Source organism: Rana temporaria, chromosome 9 (genome assembly GCF_905171775.1).
Source record: "Rana temporaria chromosome 9, aRanTem1.1, whole genome shotgun sequence".
NCBI classification, from domain to species: domain Eukaryota; kingdom Metazoa; phylum Chordata; class Amphibia; order Anura; family Ranidae; genus Rana; species Rana temporaria.
In genome coordinates this window covers 44448653-44464455 of record NC_053497.1, presented here as the reverse complement: position 1 = coordinate 44464455, position 15803 = coordinate 44448653, and the positions used below count along the sequence as shown (strand labels likewise).

Sequence of the window (15803 nt, the reverse complement as noted above, 5' to 3'; positions counted from 1 at the left end):
GAAGTGTTCTGGGTGTCGGAGGGGGATAGGCGAAGTGTTCTGGGTGTCGGAGGGGGATAGGCGAAGTGTTCTGGGTGTCGGTGGGGGATAGGGGAAGTGTTCTGTGTCTCGGTGGGGGATAGGGGAAGTGTTCTGGGTGTCGGTGGGGGATAGGGGAAGTGTTCTGGGTCTCAGTGGGGGATAGGGGAAGTGTTCTGAGTCTCGGTGGGGGATAGGGAAAGTGTTCTGGGTCCCGGTGGGAATGATAGGGGAAGTGTTCTGGGTGTCGGAGGGGGACAGGGGAAGTGTTCTGTGTCTCTGTGGGGGATAGGGAAAGTGTTCTGGGTGTCGGAGGGGGATAGGGGAAGTGTTCTGGGTCTCGGTGGGGGATAGGGGAAGTGTTCTGTGTCTCGGTGGGGGATAGGGGAAGTGTTCTGGGTGTCGTGGGGGATAGGGGGAGTGTTCTGTGTCTCGGTGGGGGATAGGGGAAGTGTTCTGTGTCTCGGTGGGGGATAGGGGAAGTGTTTTGTGTCTCGGTGGGGGATAGGGGAAGTGTTCTGGGTGTCGGTGGGGGATAGGGGAAGTGTTCTGGGTCTCAGTGGGGGATAGGGGAAGTGTTCTGGGTGTCGGTGGGGGATAGGGGAAGTGTTCTGGGTGTCGGTGGGGGATAGGGGAAGTGTTCTGGGTGTCGGTGGGGGATAAGGGGAGTGTTCTGGGTGTCGGTGGGGGATAAGGGAAGTGTTCTGGGTGTCGGTGGGGGATAGGGGAAGTGTTCTGGGTGTCGGTGGGGGATAGGGGAAGTGTTCTGGGTGTCGGTGGGGGATAGGGGAAGTGTTCTGGGTCTCAGTGGGGGATAGGGGAAGTGTTCTGAGTCTCGGTGGGGGATAGGGAAAGTGTTCTGGGTCCCGGTGGGAATGATAGGGGAAGTGTTCTGGGTGTCGGAGGGGGACAGGGGAAGTGTTCTGTGTCTCTGTGGGGGATAGGGAAAGTGTTCTGGGTGTCGGAGGGGGATAGGGGAAGTGTTCTGGGTCTCGGTGGGGGATAGGGGAAGTGTTCTGTGTCTCGGTGGGGGATAGGGGAAGTGTTCTGGGTGTCGTGGGGGATAGGGGGAGTGTTCTGTGTCTCGGTGGGGGATAGGGGAAGTGTTTTGTGTCTCGGTGGGGGATAGGGGAAGTGTTCTGGGTGTCGGTGGGGGATAGGGGGATAGGGGAAGTGTTCTGGGTCTCAGTGGGGGATAGGGGAAGTGTTCTGGGTGTCGGTGGGGGATAGGGGAAGTGTTCTGGGTGTCGGTGGGGGATAGGGGAAGTGTTCTGGGTGTCGGTGGGGGATAAGGGGAGTGTTCTGGGTGTCGGTGGGGGATAAGGGAAGTGTTCTGGGTGTCGGTGGGGGATAGGGGAAGTGTTCTGGGTGTCGGTGGGGGATAGGGGAAGTGTTCTGGGTGTCGGTGGGGGATAGGGGAAGTGTTCTGGGTCTCGTAGGGGATAGGGGAAGTGTTCTGTGTCTCGGTGGGGGATAGGGGAAGTGTTCTGGGTGTCGGTGGGGGATAGGGGGAGTGTTCTGTGTCTCGGTGGGAGATAGGGGAAGTGTTTTGGGTCTCGGTGGGAGATAGGGGAAGTGTTCTGGGTCTCAGTGGGATATAGGAGAAGTGTTCTGGGTCTCGGTGGGATATAGGAGAAGTGTTCTGGGTCTCGGTGGGGGATAGGGGAAGTGTTCTTGGTCTCTGTGGGGGATAGGGGAAGTGTTCTTGGTCTCTGTGGGGGATAGGGGAAGTGTTCTGGGTGTCGGAGGGGGATAGGCGAAGTGTTCTGGGTGTCGGAGGGGGATAGGCGAAGTGTTCTGGGTGTCGGAGGGGGATAGGGGAAGTGTTCTGAGTGTCGGAGGGGGATAGGCGAAGTGTTCTGGGTGTCGGAGGGGGATAGGGGAAGTGTTCTGGGTCCCGGTGGGAAGGATAGGGGAAGTGTTCTGGGTGTCGGAGGGGGACAGGGGAAGTGTTCTGTGTCTCGGTGGGGGATAGGGAAAGTGTTCTGGGTGTCGGAGGGGGATAGGGGAAGTGTTCTGGGTCTCGGTGGGGGATAGGGAAAGTGTTCTGGGTCCCGGTGGGAAGGATAGGGGAAGTGTTCTGGGTGTCGGAGAGGGGGACAGGGGAAGTGTTCTGGGTCCCGGTGGGAAGGATAGGGGAAGTGTTCTGGGTGTCGGAGAGGGGGACAGGGGAAGTGTTCTGGGTCTCGGTGGGAAGGATAGGGGAAGTGTTCTGGGTGTCGGAGGGGGATAGGGGAAGTGTTCTGGGTGTGGGAAGGATAGGGGAAGTGTTCTGGGGGTCCTGTTCTGAGTTCTTAGTGGGGGGGTACATGTACTGTTTTGGGGATGGGGTCCTGTTCTGGGTGGTGGTGGGGGAAGTTTTCTGGGTGTCGGTGGGAAGGATAGGGGAAGTGTTCTGGGGGTCCTGTTCTGAGTTCTTAGTGGGGGGGTACATGGACTGTTTTGGGGATGGGGTCCTGTTCTGAGTTCTTAGTGGGGGGGTACATGGACTGTTTTGGGGATGGGGTCCTGTTCTGGGTGGTGGTGGGGGAAGTTTTCTGGGTGTCGGAGGGGGACGTTTTCTGGGTGTCGGAGAGGGGGACAGGGGAAGTGTTCTGGGTCTCGGTGGGAAGGATAGGGGAAGTGTTCTGGGGGTCCTGTTCTGAGTTCTTAGTGGGGGGGTACATGGACTGTTTTGGGGATGGAGTCCTGTTCTGGGTGGTGGTATCTGGAGATATCTATGAGGGGTGTGGGTGACCTAGTACTAGCAGCAGTCAGGAGTAAAGGGCGGGAACAGCCTGCTCTCGGGGCGGGTGACACGGGTGTGACAGTGACGCTAGAGGGCGTCTCTCGCCCCTCCCCTCACATTCTATGAATTGCCGCTCAGCACCGACAGACCAAAAGGCGGTTCAGAAGCGGCAAACTCCCTTCTCTCTCTCTAATTGGCCAACTGACTAGCTGGGCGGGTAGCTGTCGGCCTTCCCGGTTTTCCTATTGGCTGGCGCGGTTGAGGTGAGCGAGTAGACGCTGTGGTGGCGGAGGACGTGAAGCGCGCGTGCGCACTCGGCGCCGATCCCAGGAGAGGAGAGGAACCCGCTGCTTCCACACGGGAGAGAGAGAACACCCCCCACCTTGCTGTTACTAGTCTCCGCAACTCCCCTCAGATAGTCAAACTCTCCGGGCCGCCATGGTGGACTATCACATGACCGGCGGCAGCAGCAGTAGCAGCGGTGGCAGGGGCGGCTACATTTCTGCCGAGGGGAAATACATGGAGCAGGATGACGAATGGGACCGGGACCTGCTACTCGACCCGGCCTGGGAGAAGCAGCAGCGCAAGGTGAGCGCACCCTGTCAGGCGGGACACGGGATTGGTTCATGGGAACTGGAGACGTTGCCCATGGCAACCGCACACCTGGCCTCGTTTTAAATGATGCCACCTGATTGGTCAGGAGGGTTCTGAGCTCAGTGTGTGCACTTTGAGCTCCAGTTTCTGGGAATCTGCTCCCCCCCCCTCTGTTTACTTAGTATGTATGTATGTATAGCATTACAGCCTGTCTTCTACCCCTGTACAGCCATGTACTCCCAGCCTGTGATCACACCTGTCATGGCCTCGCCTGCTTTCTGTGACTTACTAAACTTGCCCAACAAATGTAATATTATATTCTGTGTTCACTACACAGTCAGCCCCGTGTGCACCCGCCTCTCCCCCACCTTACTGGGGGCAATGACAGGCTCCGGCATGGTGTGTCCAGGAACACTCCCTGCCTATCAGGTCTGATCACCACTCCTCTACAGTATGGATATATCTGCCCGTCTATGTGCCATCTCCCTGGCAGGGGGTATCATGGCTCATATGGCTGGAAGACTTTCCCTGACCTCTGTAAAGACGATCTGTGACCCCCCCTGTAAAGAGGTTCTCTTGAAGAGATCTGTGACCCCCCCTGTAAAGAGGTTCTCTTGAAGAGATCTGTGACACCCCCCCGTAAAGAGGATCTCTTGAAGAGATCTGTGACACCCCCCCCTGTAAAGAGGATCTCTTGAAGAGATCTGTGACACCCCCCCCTGTAAAGAGGATCTCTTGAAGAGATCTGTGACACCCCCCCCTGTAAAGAGGATCTCTTGAAGAGATCTGTGACACCCCCCCCTGTAAAGAGGATCTCTTGAAGAGATCTGTGACACCCCCCCCTGTAAAGAGGATCTCTTGAAGAGATCTGTGACACCCCCCCCTGTAAAGAGGATCTCTTGAAGAGATCTGTGACACCCCCCCCTGTAAAGAGGATCTCTTGAAGAGATCTGTGACACCCCCCCCCTGTAAAGAGGATCTCTTGAAGAGATCTGTGACACCCCCCCTGTAAAGAGGATCTCTTGAAGAGATCTGTGACACCCCCCCTGTAAAGAGGATCTCTTGAAGAGATCTGTGACACCCCCCCCTGTAAAGAGGATCTCTTGAAGAGATCTGTGACACCCCCCCCTGTAAAGAGGATCTCTTGAAGAGATCTGTGACACCCCCCCCTGTAAAGAGGATCTCTTGAAGAGATCTGTGACACCCCCCCCTGTAAAGAGGATCTCTTGAAGAGATCTGTGACACCCCCCCCTGTAAAGAGGATCTCTTGAAGAGATCTGTGACACCCCCCCCTGTAAAGAGGATCTCTTGAAGAGATCTGTGACACCCCCCCCTGTAAAGAGGATCTCTTGAAGAGATCTGTGACACCCCCCCTGTAAAGAGGATCTCTTGAAGAGATTTGTGACATCTCCCGTAAAGAGGATCTCATATGAAGGGATCTGTGACACCCCCCCCCCCCCAAAGAGGATCCCCTATAAAGGGATCTGTGACCCCGCAATCCACATTGACTCCCCCGGCTGTCTGGGGACAATGACAGGCTCCAGTATGGTGTGTCCAGGAACACTCCCTGCCTATCAGGTCTGGTCACCACTCCTGCACAGTGATGGGTATATGCGCTGTCTATGGGCCATCTCCCTGGGGCACCACAGCTGATATTCCTGTTAGACTTCCTCTGCGACCTACAAGAAGGATCTCCCAAACAGATCTCTGACCCCACAAGTCACATTGACGCACCCCTCCCCCGCCTTCCCTTACCTTCTTACTCTACCGTCTCCTAACTTTTTTTGCCGTCAACTGGCAGGTGAACGGCCAATCACAGCTAGCTTTTAGGACTTTTTTAAATTTGTAATAAAACCAAAAATGTATTATATTGCAGCTTGCCGATTATTGGATGTGATGGCTGCATTCATTTTTCATTCATTCATTCAGAAGTTTTCCCCTCCCCTGTTTTCACCTGGTGATCTGGTCAGTAACACATCGCCTGAATGATCCGACTGGTGAGACCCCAAGTCACATGACGTGTGAAATCCCATGTTTGTCAAGGAGAGCTGTCTTAATTAGCGCTACTCAAGTCGCTTCAACTTTAGAAAAGGTTCCTGTACTACTTCAAGGTGACTTCTAAACTAACTTGTGCCCATAGACTTTAATGGAAGTCACCTCCAAGTCAGATCCTTATCTATATTGATGTACTTTGGATCCGACATTACAGGTAGATTACCCAGGCATTCCCTGAGTGTCGCTTCAGAGTTGTACTCAAGTTGCTAGAAAATCACCAGACAGTCGCACCAAGTTTTTGGTTGTGGCAATGTGAACCGAGCCTCAAGCACTGCATAAACATGAGCCAAAAGTCGGGAGACATCGGTTGGTTCAATGAAAACGGCCACAATTCAGCTTGTGTGTATGTCGGTCTGTCAGAAGCCGGCCATTTGGCTGCCTTCTCTCGGATGTGCATGCTGGAAACCCAGCAGCCGGTCAGCGCTCTCAGCCAATCGCAGAGCGCGCTGATCGGAGTGTTCTGGTGTAGGGGGAACTCCCCCTGTCAGAATTCAATAGCTCAGCAGTGAAGATCACTGTACTAACACCGGATTGTTGGTACAGCTGCTCTGACCCAAGCTGTCAGTTGTTTTTTTCGTTCAGCCCGCTGGGGTGAATGGGAGGGGGGGGGGGACATGTAGAGTGTCTCCACTTTCAATGAAGAAGCATATTTGAACAACAGCATTGTCAGTCTGGGGGAAAGGGAATGTTGGATGTACTTGCAGATTTGGATACACAAAACTTCATAAGCAGTTAAAGCAAACTGTGTGTTTTTTTTTTTTATCTATCTATCTATCCCTGTGAGTAGTAAATGGTTTGTCTCAACCCCCCAACTGCTACATCTGCAGGACTGCTTGTTCTGTTGAGAAACAGACTTGCCAGATGACAATAAAAGAAAGGGCCTTAAAAAGGAAAACAAATGCAGTCATCAAAATCTAAGAATTGCTATGCTGCAATATGTTTGCTTTTAGGTTTAATACTGCTGCAGTCATACACATTTATAAATTAAGCCTATTTTACATCATTGTGCTGCTTTCACACTTTAAAAAAAAGCTTAACTTTTTTATTTTTCACACCAGGCCATGCCACAAATACATGTCAATGTAACACTTAGTTTACACATGCGGATGTCCTTGCCGCCTCTGTGAGCCACTGCTGATTTGCTCTTCAGCGGGCATGTCCTACAGTGAGAAGGCAACATGTTGCCCGTTTTAACCTTGAAAATGGTACACCACCGCGCCAAAACGAAATTAAAGCAGCGGTCCGCCTGAAAAAAAAATAAATAATTAAAAGCCAGCAGCTACAAATGCTGCAGCTGCTGACTTTTAATAAATGTACACTTACCTGTCCAGGGTGCCCGCGATGTTGGAAGCCGATCAATCGCTCGGCTACTCCCGTCGCCATCCTCGGTGAGGGAATCAGGAAGTCAAGCGTTGCGACTTCACTTCCCGGGTTCCCTACTTTGCATTCGAGATTTGTGCTGCGCATCCTCACTGGTCCCCGCTGTCTTCTGGGGCCCGTGTTTCCCAGAAGACAGTGGGAGGGGGGGGGGAGTGGTGTGGACCCCCGTGAGAGTCTATGGCCGGAATTGGGTGCAAATCCCATTTTTTATTTTTTTTTCAAAAAGTATGCAGGTGCTTTATAGAAAAAACACGCCGCTGTAATTCATGTGTCTGGCGTCCTGAGAGGGGCCCAGGCGCATGATTAGGGGGTGGCGGCCGTAGATAGAGGCGACAGCGCCCCTGATAGACGGGCTGCCACTTAAGGGCAGTAGCAGAGTGGCCTTATTCACTTCAAGCGGTTTCTTTTGGCAGCAGTACTGGGGGCTTAATTTTTGCTAAGACGCGGTATGTCCTGCTGCCTTTGCAGCTAAGCGGGGGGGCACTTTACAAACGTGCATGTGATACCGCCCTCTGAATGCAGGGATTGTGGCGCAAGCAAGCTCTTAGCTGTCATCAAGTCTATTATTGTGATTTTAGAACTGTGTCCTTCCAATGAGACTCGTCACATAGTTGGGAACCCTAACGTATTGTTTTCTTTAAATTTGCTACAAAAAGAATTGCTTTGGATCGGCATGCATAATGTGGTGTATAGCCAATTGGCACACGAATAGCAGGGCCAATTCAGCTACCAGCATATCTTTGGTAGAAAACCCATACAGACTTCATGCGGATAGTGTCTTGGCTGAGATTGGAACCAGGGGCCACTGTGCTGCCAACTTCACTAGTAATCAATTAATCCCCCCCCCCTCCCCCCCAAAAAAAAAATTGTGCCCGATATCCAGCTTTTCTTTTAAGCCACCAAAGCAGGGTGCCTGTTCTAGCTAGCAAGCTATCAGTGGTGTTCAGTCCTCCCCCTGAGATAACACTGGGCAGGAAGTAGCAAAGTCTTTATGTTCATCTCAAGACTTTGCAACCTTGTATCTAAGAAGCTAGTACTTGACACTTTTGAAGCAGACATGTATTCTGACACATCCTTTTTTTCATAGTAACTTTATGCTAATAACGTCTGAACTGAGTGTTAGTCTGGTGTTTCACAGAAAGAATGCACTGAGCAAGACAGGGAGCAATAAAATATGAAAATCATTCTGTATTTATAGAATCACTATGGGCAGATGATTGCAATAACAACAAATGAATAGATTAATTTACAGACATTGTAAGTCACTACAGGCAAGGCAAACGTCCTTCAATTTACTACCATTAGAGTATTGTGTTTTTTTTTTTTGTTTTGCCTTTTTTTTTTTTTTTTTTTAATAAGGAGAAATACTTGTTGGGTGTGCTGTCCTTCGCACAGACATCTGTGGACAAGGTGAGGCACCTGTAACTTGTTGCACAACTATGTGTGTGGGTTTTTTTTTTTTGGAATGTGTATTTCTTAACACTTGAGATGAGAATTTTCTCTGTCTTGCAAAACGGCATGATTATTGTGGTGATATTATTTCCCACTGGTGGTTTGAAAGCGTGCCAGATCAGGAGGCCCCCCTGACTTATCTTTTATCTCTTGGTTGTTCTGTCCTTGGAGCATGTGGAGAAGATCCTACAAGCTTTACTTATCTAGGCACCTGTAAAATGCTTACTGTTGGCTTGAAGCGATAGGGATTTGCTAGGGGGGTGTATTGATGTTGGGCTGGATGCAAATGCTAGGTGACTCTTCCCAGGGTGTCAGAGTACTGAAGGGTGTGGCAGGAGATCAGTGAGATGTGATTGAAGAGTCACGCATATAAAATGCAAGTTGCATGCTTAGCAGGGCTGTGTGGGATGGCATATAATCCCAGGGTGGGAGTTGGTGTTGCCAAGCTGTCAGTCATTGCTCTGGACTGTAAGAATGACTGTACTTTATTACAATCATGTTGTTTTTGAATGGCCTTTGAGCAGCCTTCTCATTGCTTTGCAATCTGGGCTGGGCTGCTCTGAGGTGTGTGTGTGTGTGGTGTGTTTTTTTTTTTTTTTTTTTTTTTTTTACAACTTGCAAGGCGTTAATAACCAGAAAATGAGCTGTGCCTGTGTGAGATGTAGTGTGGCACATTGTATTACATAGTTCTACTTAAGTTTACTATAATAGCACCCAGGTAGCCAGTGTGTTCATTACAAATATAGTGTATATGTGTTTTTGATGTGTTCCTGGTACATTTTCTAGTTTGCATACACCTGTGAAACATGGACACGTGATTTAAATGCAAAATGCAACTGCAGTGCATTTTTTCAGGTATAAATTGCAGTGCTGCTCTAAGCCGAGACCAAGATCTTCCTGTTGGTTGCAGTAGAAGGAGCGGGCTCCTATGCATCATTCAGGGGTGTGGCAGCATCAGCAAAAAGGTAGAAATGGTTGCCCATCCAGTGCATGAATATGGGAATGAGGGCGGCCTCAGCCAGTGCCGCTTCAGGCACACCATCTGACATGTTTCGCCCCACAGTTGTGAACAAGCCCTGGTGTGTGGGGCGAAACATGTCAGATCGGTTTTGACTAATTTTTTTTTTAATTTCAATGAGGAGCTGCGTCTTTGGCCCAGTTTTGAAAAGCACACCAAAGATGCAGCATTCAGAACTTTTCAAAACGCAGTGCAGTGGTGTGAAGCGTCCCATGGGATTTTAAAAAATATGCGTTTAGGCTTTTTGGCAGAATCATACTTGCATGGCTAGATGCAGCCTCAGTCCCCCGGCGCCTCTGTACGGAGAACCAAGCGATTGAACACCACGGATCGTTTGGTTGTGACAGCTCCCTCAGCAGAGAGCTGGTGACTGTCAGTCAGCGGCACTCTGCTCTGGTCCCTGCACGCTCATTGGAACGCTGTGCTGTGGAGTGGCTGACTCAGGCTCTCAGTGGCTTGCTGAGAGGCTGAGCCAGGTGTCGGTACAGGGACCTGGCGTGTACCGACTTCCATTGTTGTGATGGTGTGGCCCCTGGACTGACTTATGTAATGCCAGCAGAGAGTAGACTTCAGTCTGCTTAAAACTGGTCACAGGAGTGCAAAACAAAGTGCACTCCGGTGATCGATAGAAGTACAGACAAACCAGCTTTGGCGATACTTCTCATTTTTAAAGCAAAATGTTTCATTTTGTTTTCTTGCATTTCTAGCCAGGTAAAAACACATCAGTATGAAAGGCTCTTTTTGTTTGATTTAGCTGCCCCTCTTTTATACATAAGGATATCCCTATATGACCAGACATTGGTAAACTGTGCATCTGATTTGATTGTAACTTGGGATGGCCAGGGAATGTGCAAGTTAACTGCCTGAGTTATTGCAGATATTTTTCAGCATGCATGCAATCTTCTGTGACTGAGCTATAACTACATCCTTTTTTCTTCATATGTGTTCTGCATCCAAATGTCAGCCTAGCTGGTGATATTATGCTGGGTCCCATTGGTGCTTCGCTGCAGATGGTCATCTAATCTCCCATGACTTATGCTCTGCTTAATGGTGCCTATAGACCTCTGAGAATGGTGGTTTGGCGTGCATGTGTGATTTGTCTGCCCTTGGGCTTGACTGAACAAATTTGACTGCTTGACTCTACAAAGTGTCATGTTTGCTGCTATAGAGATCTTTGCCAACACAACTGAGTGTCTGTGTGCTAGCTCCATAGACAGCAGATCTTTGTCTGGTCTAGCTTAAAATGTCCAGAATCTTCAACCTTCATTTTGGAAGTATGGGAATGTTTTCTCTAGAATCAAACTTGCCTTGCTGGATGTAGCATCAGTCCGATGCTGCATATGCCCCCTCCCCATACGCCGCTGCCGATCGTTTGGTTCACAGCGCTCCCTGAGCAGAGAGCTGGTGACTGCCAGTCACCGGCTCTCTGCACTCACTGAAGTGCTGGGCTGTGGATGGTGTGGGAGCGGCTTGCTAAGCCGGGTGATGTTTCAGGCAAGTGGGTGGTTCCCGCGCATATGATCGTGATTTTTCCTGAGCCTGGAATGGCTCTGACGTCAGCGGGCTTCAGCACGCTGTCTGCTGAAAACGGGTCACAGGAATGCAAAATGGACTGCACTTCTGTCATCCACAGGAGGAGTACAGCCAAACGTGCTTTGGCTGTACTTCTCCTTTAAGTAGGGATAGGCAACAAATCCCATCACCCCTCTAAGTCATGGGGGGTGTTTTACCCATAATGCAAAGAATGCATTGGGGTAAAAAATATTTTTGCCTTTTAATACCTTAGATTAAAGTGGTTTTAAATATTGTGGATTATGCAAAATGATATGAGGGTGGCGATTGTGATGTATGGGGGGAGGGTTGGCTTTGACTCCAGATTAGAAGTTCTGTGTTTGTATTTGACGCTGTTCCTTTTTCTGTCCCCGCAATGTTAAGGGGACTTTGTATGCCTTGTACCTCTGAAAGCTAAATAAAACTTTGTTGGATATAAAAAAAAGTGGTTTTAAATGATTGTCTTAGTCTAGGTTCACATTGGAGCGATTTGTCATGCAATTTGAGATCAAATCGCATGATAAGTCGCAGCCTATTGGAGGCAATGGTACTGTTCCAATCAGTGCGACACCGATTTTGTGGTGCTGCACCGATTTGCAAAAGTAGTTCCTGCACTACTTTTGCTGATTTCAGGTGCCATTTCAATAGACATCTGTGTATGAAGCCACACAGATGTCTATCAAGTAGCAACTGAAATCGAGCTGGCCTTGCTACTTTGAAATCGCACTACTTCAAGTGAAGTAGCACGATTTCAAAGTAGCATCAATGTGAACCAGGGCTCAAGGTCAAAAATTTGTTCAGGAAAAGATGGTTGTTGCAAGGAATGTGGTTGAAATGCTTCTGTCCCATAGATCCTGCTGTGATGATTGCCTTACATAAAATTCACAACATTTTTCTAAGACAATGGAACAAATGACTTGAACTTGCCAATTTCTTGAGACTACTATCCTGCGTCTTTGGATAGTGAAAAGGCTGGAGCTGCTTGTGAGATCTAAATTTTTTATAAGAATTTTTAACTCCTACTTTCCAGTTGCTTCTCTGATGCACGATTGACTTGGTGTGAGGCTCCAGCCTAACCCACATGTCATGTATACACAAGACCACTAAACTAAATAAAGCCATCTTGGTTTGGTGTGGGAACCATCGTTTGTACAGGTGACAATTGTCCCCTTGTTGGGATGGGGGAAAAAATATGTGGTGGGGTTTTTTTTTTTTCTCAGCTGAATAAATACACCCGTCGCTGTGTATTCTGCGTTTTTTTTCTTTCAGATGCTTGTGAATAACTTCTTTAAGACTTTGGATTCTGTGGTTTAAGTGTGTGAACCCGCTGTGTAATGCACACAATTGTGTCCCTTTTCTTGCATATCTGCTTTCTTCTAAGCAGTGAACAGTTTAGTGTGTTCAAACCTGGTTTGCCAGTTGTAAGTGAAACCAGTGACCTATTAACAGAGAGCCTGGAAATCTTTCATGTTTGTGCTTTTAAATCCCCCTGGCTGGGCACAGGCTCCCTCCCATCTGAAAGGCCTCTTTATGGGGACTCTCCAAGTGAAGCACAGTTGCCTTTTTGTGGCAGACAATAACCACAGATAAGGGTACCTTGTGTTTAAATGCTGACCAGACCTGCTGTATCAGATTCAAGGCTCTTGTCCACATGGGCTACAACGTGCATGCTTGTATGGAAATGTACATCTGAGCTATGTGGCAAAAACAAACACTTTTTTTTTTTTTTTCCTTGTAAAAAGGCCAATGTTTTTGGAGAGTCTTGTATTAAGAAAGAGGTCTGGTCAACCAATACAGTATGTTGGACAGTTACAAACTCCAGCATGCCAAATTGACCATCGGAACTTTTTGTAATATAGGACTGTATTAATAGCATCTGAGCGAATTGAACTTTCATTACTGTATAGTTGGTAAGCAATGTAACAACAAAGCCCCTTTCCATAACTTGCTTTTCATTTGTATGCAAGTTCTGACTTTATTTCCAAGTCAGAAGTCTGGTACGCACCTTGTCCTTCTATAATGCTATGATTGCACCTAAGTGACCTACAGTGAAGGGTTGGAGGCATTGCATTATGAGATGGAGGTTGCGTGTCAAGATGCGTCTACAGTGATTTGAGGCTCGAGAAGAGAAGATGGATAATCGAGAAAACCAAGGCAAGTGAAGGCATTGGCAGCCTTGTTTGAGCAGGGCAGGCCATGAGCATTAGGCTTAATTTCCACTGGCGTTTTTTACAGCCACTTTTCTGAGCGTTTTTTACAGCTTAAAAACGCCTGTCCATGTTATTCTATGGCATCATGCCCACATAGACATTTTTGAGCTGCAAATGGCATAGGCGTTTTTGAGCTGTAAAAAAAACGCAGGACCAGGGCGTTCTGAAGCTCCAGAGTAGAGCTGTAAAAAACGCCAGACGTTAAACGCTCAAAAATGCGCGAAAACGCTCAAAACCGCTGCATTTTTAAAGCTGCAGCTCTTATTTTGGAGGGATAGCCACTGGCTTTGGTACTTTGAGTCCCTGACCTAGAACAAATATGAAGATGTGGAAAATCAGAGGAAAGAATTCCTTATCTGCATGCTTGTTTCAGGTCGGTGACTCAAACATATTAAAGGAAGAGTCAATTTAACGGCCAGATAACTAACATTTCCAGGGGAGTCTGAGGCGAGTCTTTAAAGGATATGTAAACCCAACACTTGATATTTGTCACATGTGCCCGCTGTACCATGTACTTGTATGAGAAAAAGTATCCTGATCTTTGTATCGCTTCCCTGGTATTCCTGGCAGTCTGTTTTCCTATTTAAAATCTGACCACACTAGGCATGAGAGCACAGTGTGGACAGTTCTCTAGCCGTGCTGGGAACTCTGCTTGCCCTGCTCCAATGATCAGACTTCTCCTGACATCCCCCTCTTACACATACACAGCCATTCACAATGAAGACCAGCATGCCGCTGTTTCTCTTCCCCCACCTCTCGGAGCTTGTTATGCAGCTGAGAACAGAGGGTATGTGAAAGGCAAGGGGTGTGTGGGGTGTTGTAAAAAAAACAAAAAAAAAAAAACTTTTTTTTTTTTTAACTGAATGGGTTGTTTCACAAGGTGAATGTTTGCATATATTTGACAGTCTTCATATCCTATTTTTCAGTACCTCATTTTGGGGAAAAGGGCACTTTTTTTTTTTTTTTTTGCACTCCCTTTTGAAGAAGAATTTGCAGAACTGGCGTGAGCCGAACATTTACACGTCCCTTTTGGGAAGATGTACGAAGTAGCTGACCAGCATTTGTAGCAATGGTTTATTTAGCATGTGTGTTACTATAATACATTTTAGGTATTAAACTGGTCAGTGGTTTTTAGTGAGCATAGCTTGGGCTTGTACTTTTAACCTTCCAGCCCTTTTAATCATTAACATGGTTTCAGGCCTAGTCAGGTGGGAAAAGGTTAATGAGTGTATATTTGCCAAGTTGTGCAAGCAGAAATAGTTTAACTCCTGACTAGCCAGCCTATACAATACATAGGAAATAACTTTGGATCTTTTAGGGCAAGACGTGCCCCTCAGTCACACGTGGGGTTTTGTCAGAAGAGCTGCATTTGTCTGTGTGAAGCAGGTCACATGGTCCACTGTCTAGGAATTTTTAATGGATGTCTTGTCAGATCCTATCAAATCAATGAGGCGTGATTTGTTACTTTGTATCTTCATACAAACTAACAGATATTTATAGTGACCTTAGCTCTGTTGTTATGTAGCTTTGATGTGACTGCTTTTATCATTTCTGGCATTATTACCTTGAAGGGAAATGTGCAAAGCTTGATGCGGGGCACAATGTGCAGACATTTTTTTTTTTCTCTAAATGCCTTATTTATTTTAAATACAATAGAGTTGTGTGTGTGTGTATGTGTGTGTGTGTATGTATGTATATATATATATATATATATATATATATATATATATATATATATATATATATATATATATATATATATATATATATATATATATATATTAAATAAATAAAAATTCTAAACAATCCCTTTAAGTCCTCACTAGCTGACAAAAAAACAGGAGTTTTAACTTTGAAAGGACTTATCTTTTTATATTGAGCTAGACAAAAACGTGTATTTCAAAGTTTCTAATGTAATGAAGTTGATTACCCACAACTTGGCTACTGGATGGTACATGGAAGTTTTAGAAGCCAAAAATGTGTAGTCCTCATATTGTCATGTTTTATTTGCCTCTGGGTTATAGTAATAAGATGGAACATCTGAATCCGTACATTAGGTACTCTGAAGCATCTTGGATGTCCTGCCATTGGCAAGATGTGCTCACGTTTTAGGCAATATTTAACTTGCTTCAGTGTGTGTGTGTGTGTGTGTGTGTGTGTGTGTGTGTTGTTTTTTTTTTTTTTTTTTTTTTTTTAGTTCCCTTGGATTGCTGGACAAGAATTTCAGCTATGCATTTATTTTTTCATTTACACAGCGAAGCAGAAAATGTGTGCGCCCTTTGCTTGTTTTCCCAAACTTCAACAAACCAGATATCAAACCTGTGCCAACAAAGATGCATTTCCAGCTTTCTTGTTCTACTTCCAGCATCATTGCTGATTTATCACTATAATTAGTGTTTCCCAGGCTGGAAGAGGGAGCACAGAAGGGGGACATCTTGCTCAGCACCCTGTCTCTACATCCACAAACCTGGCTGCAACCAGGCTCTTTCCTTTCTGTTATTGCTGTGGGAGTAATGTTGGTGTTTGCTCCAACTTGTGGCTGGATACAGGCCATGTGAGAAACACAAGATGTATTTAGAGCCTGCATTGTGTTAATGACCCAGTGCTGGAGCCAGAAGGATGTAGTAAGGAATGCTTTGGACCCCAGAAGCTACAAGGTTACACAGTGTCATTCATGGTTTGCTAGTAATCGACTGTGGGTATGTTTGTGTAAAGTAATGAAAAAAAAAATCATCTTCTCTAGTCTGTAGGAATGTGCTTCATTAAAATAAGGAAATATTGAAATCTTTGCAGAATA

At 47.2% G+C, this 15803-nt stretch overlaps 2 protein-coding genes across 4 annotated transcripts in view; one reads left to right on the top strand and one right to left on the bottom strand.

Moving 5' to 3' along the window:
* Window positions 1-574: 574 nt before the first annotated feature.
* LOC120914524 (vegetative cell wall protein gp1-like) lies at window positions 575-2452 on the bottom strand. Its single transcript, XM_040325200.1, has one exon. It carries the CDS (start codon window positions 2450-2452, stop codon window positions 575-577), a length of 1878 nt encoding a protein of 625 aa, XP_040181134.1.
* A 512-nt stretch (window positions 2453-2964) lies between these two features.
* ACTN4 (actinin alpha 4) overlaps window positions 2965-15803 on the top strand; it is a 90650-nt gene continuing 77811 nt past the window's right edge. Inside the window, exon 1 of one of the 3 annotated variants that reach the window (XM_040323333.1) lies at window positions 2965-3334. In XM_040323333.1, coding sequence (XP_040179267.1) covers window positions 3185-3334 — 150 coding nt within the window. In that variant the 5' untranslated portion in view covers window positions 2965-3184. The remainder of the gene's footprint in view (window positions 3335-15803) is intronic. The other 2 variants (XM_040323332.1, XM_040323331.1) reach the window with 2 other exon arrangements.

What these genes read in the sequence shown, in the direction of transcription:
- LOC120914524 (XM_040325200.1), bottom strand. Translation starts at nt 2,452, where the DNA reads ATGTACCCCCCCACTAAGAACTCAGAACAGGACCCCCAGAACACTTCC.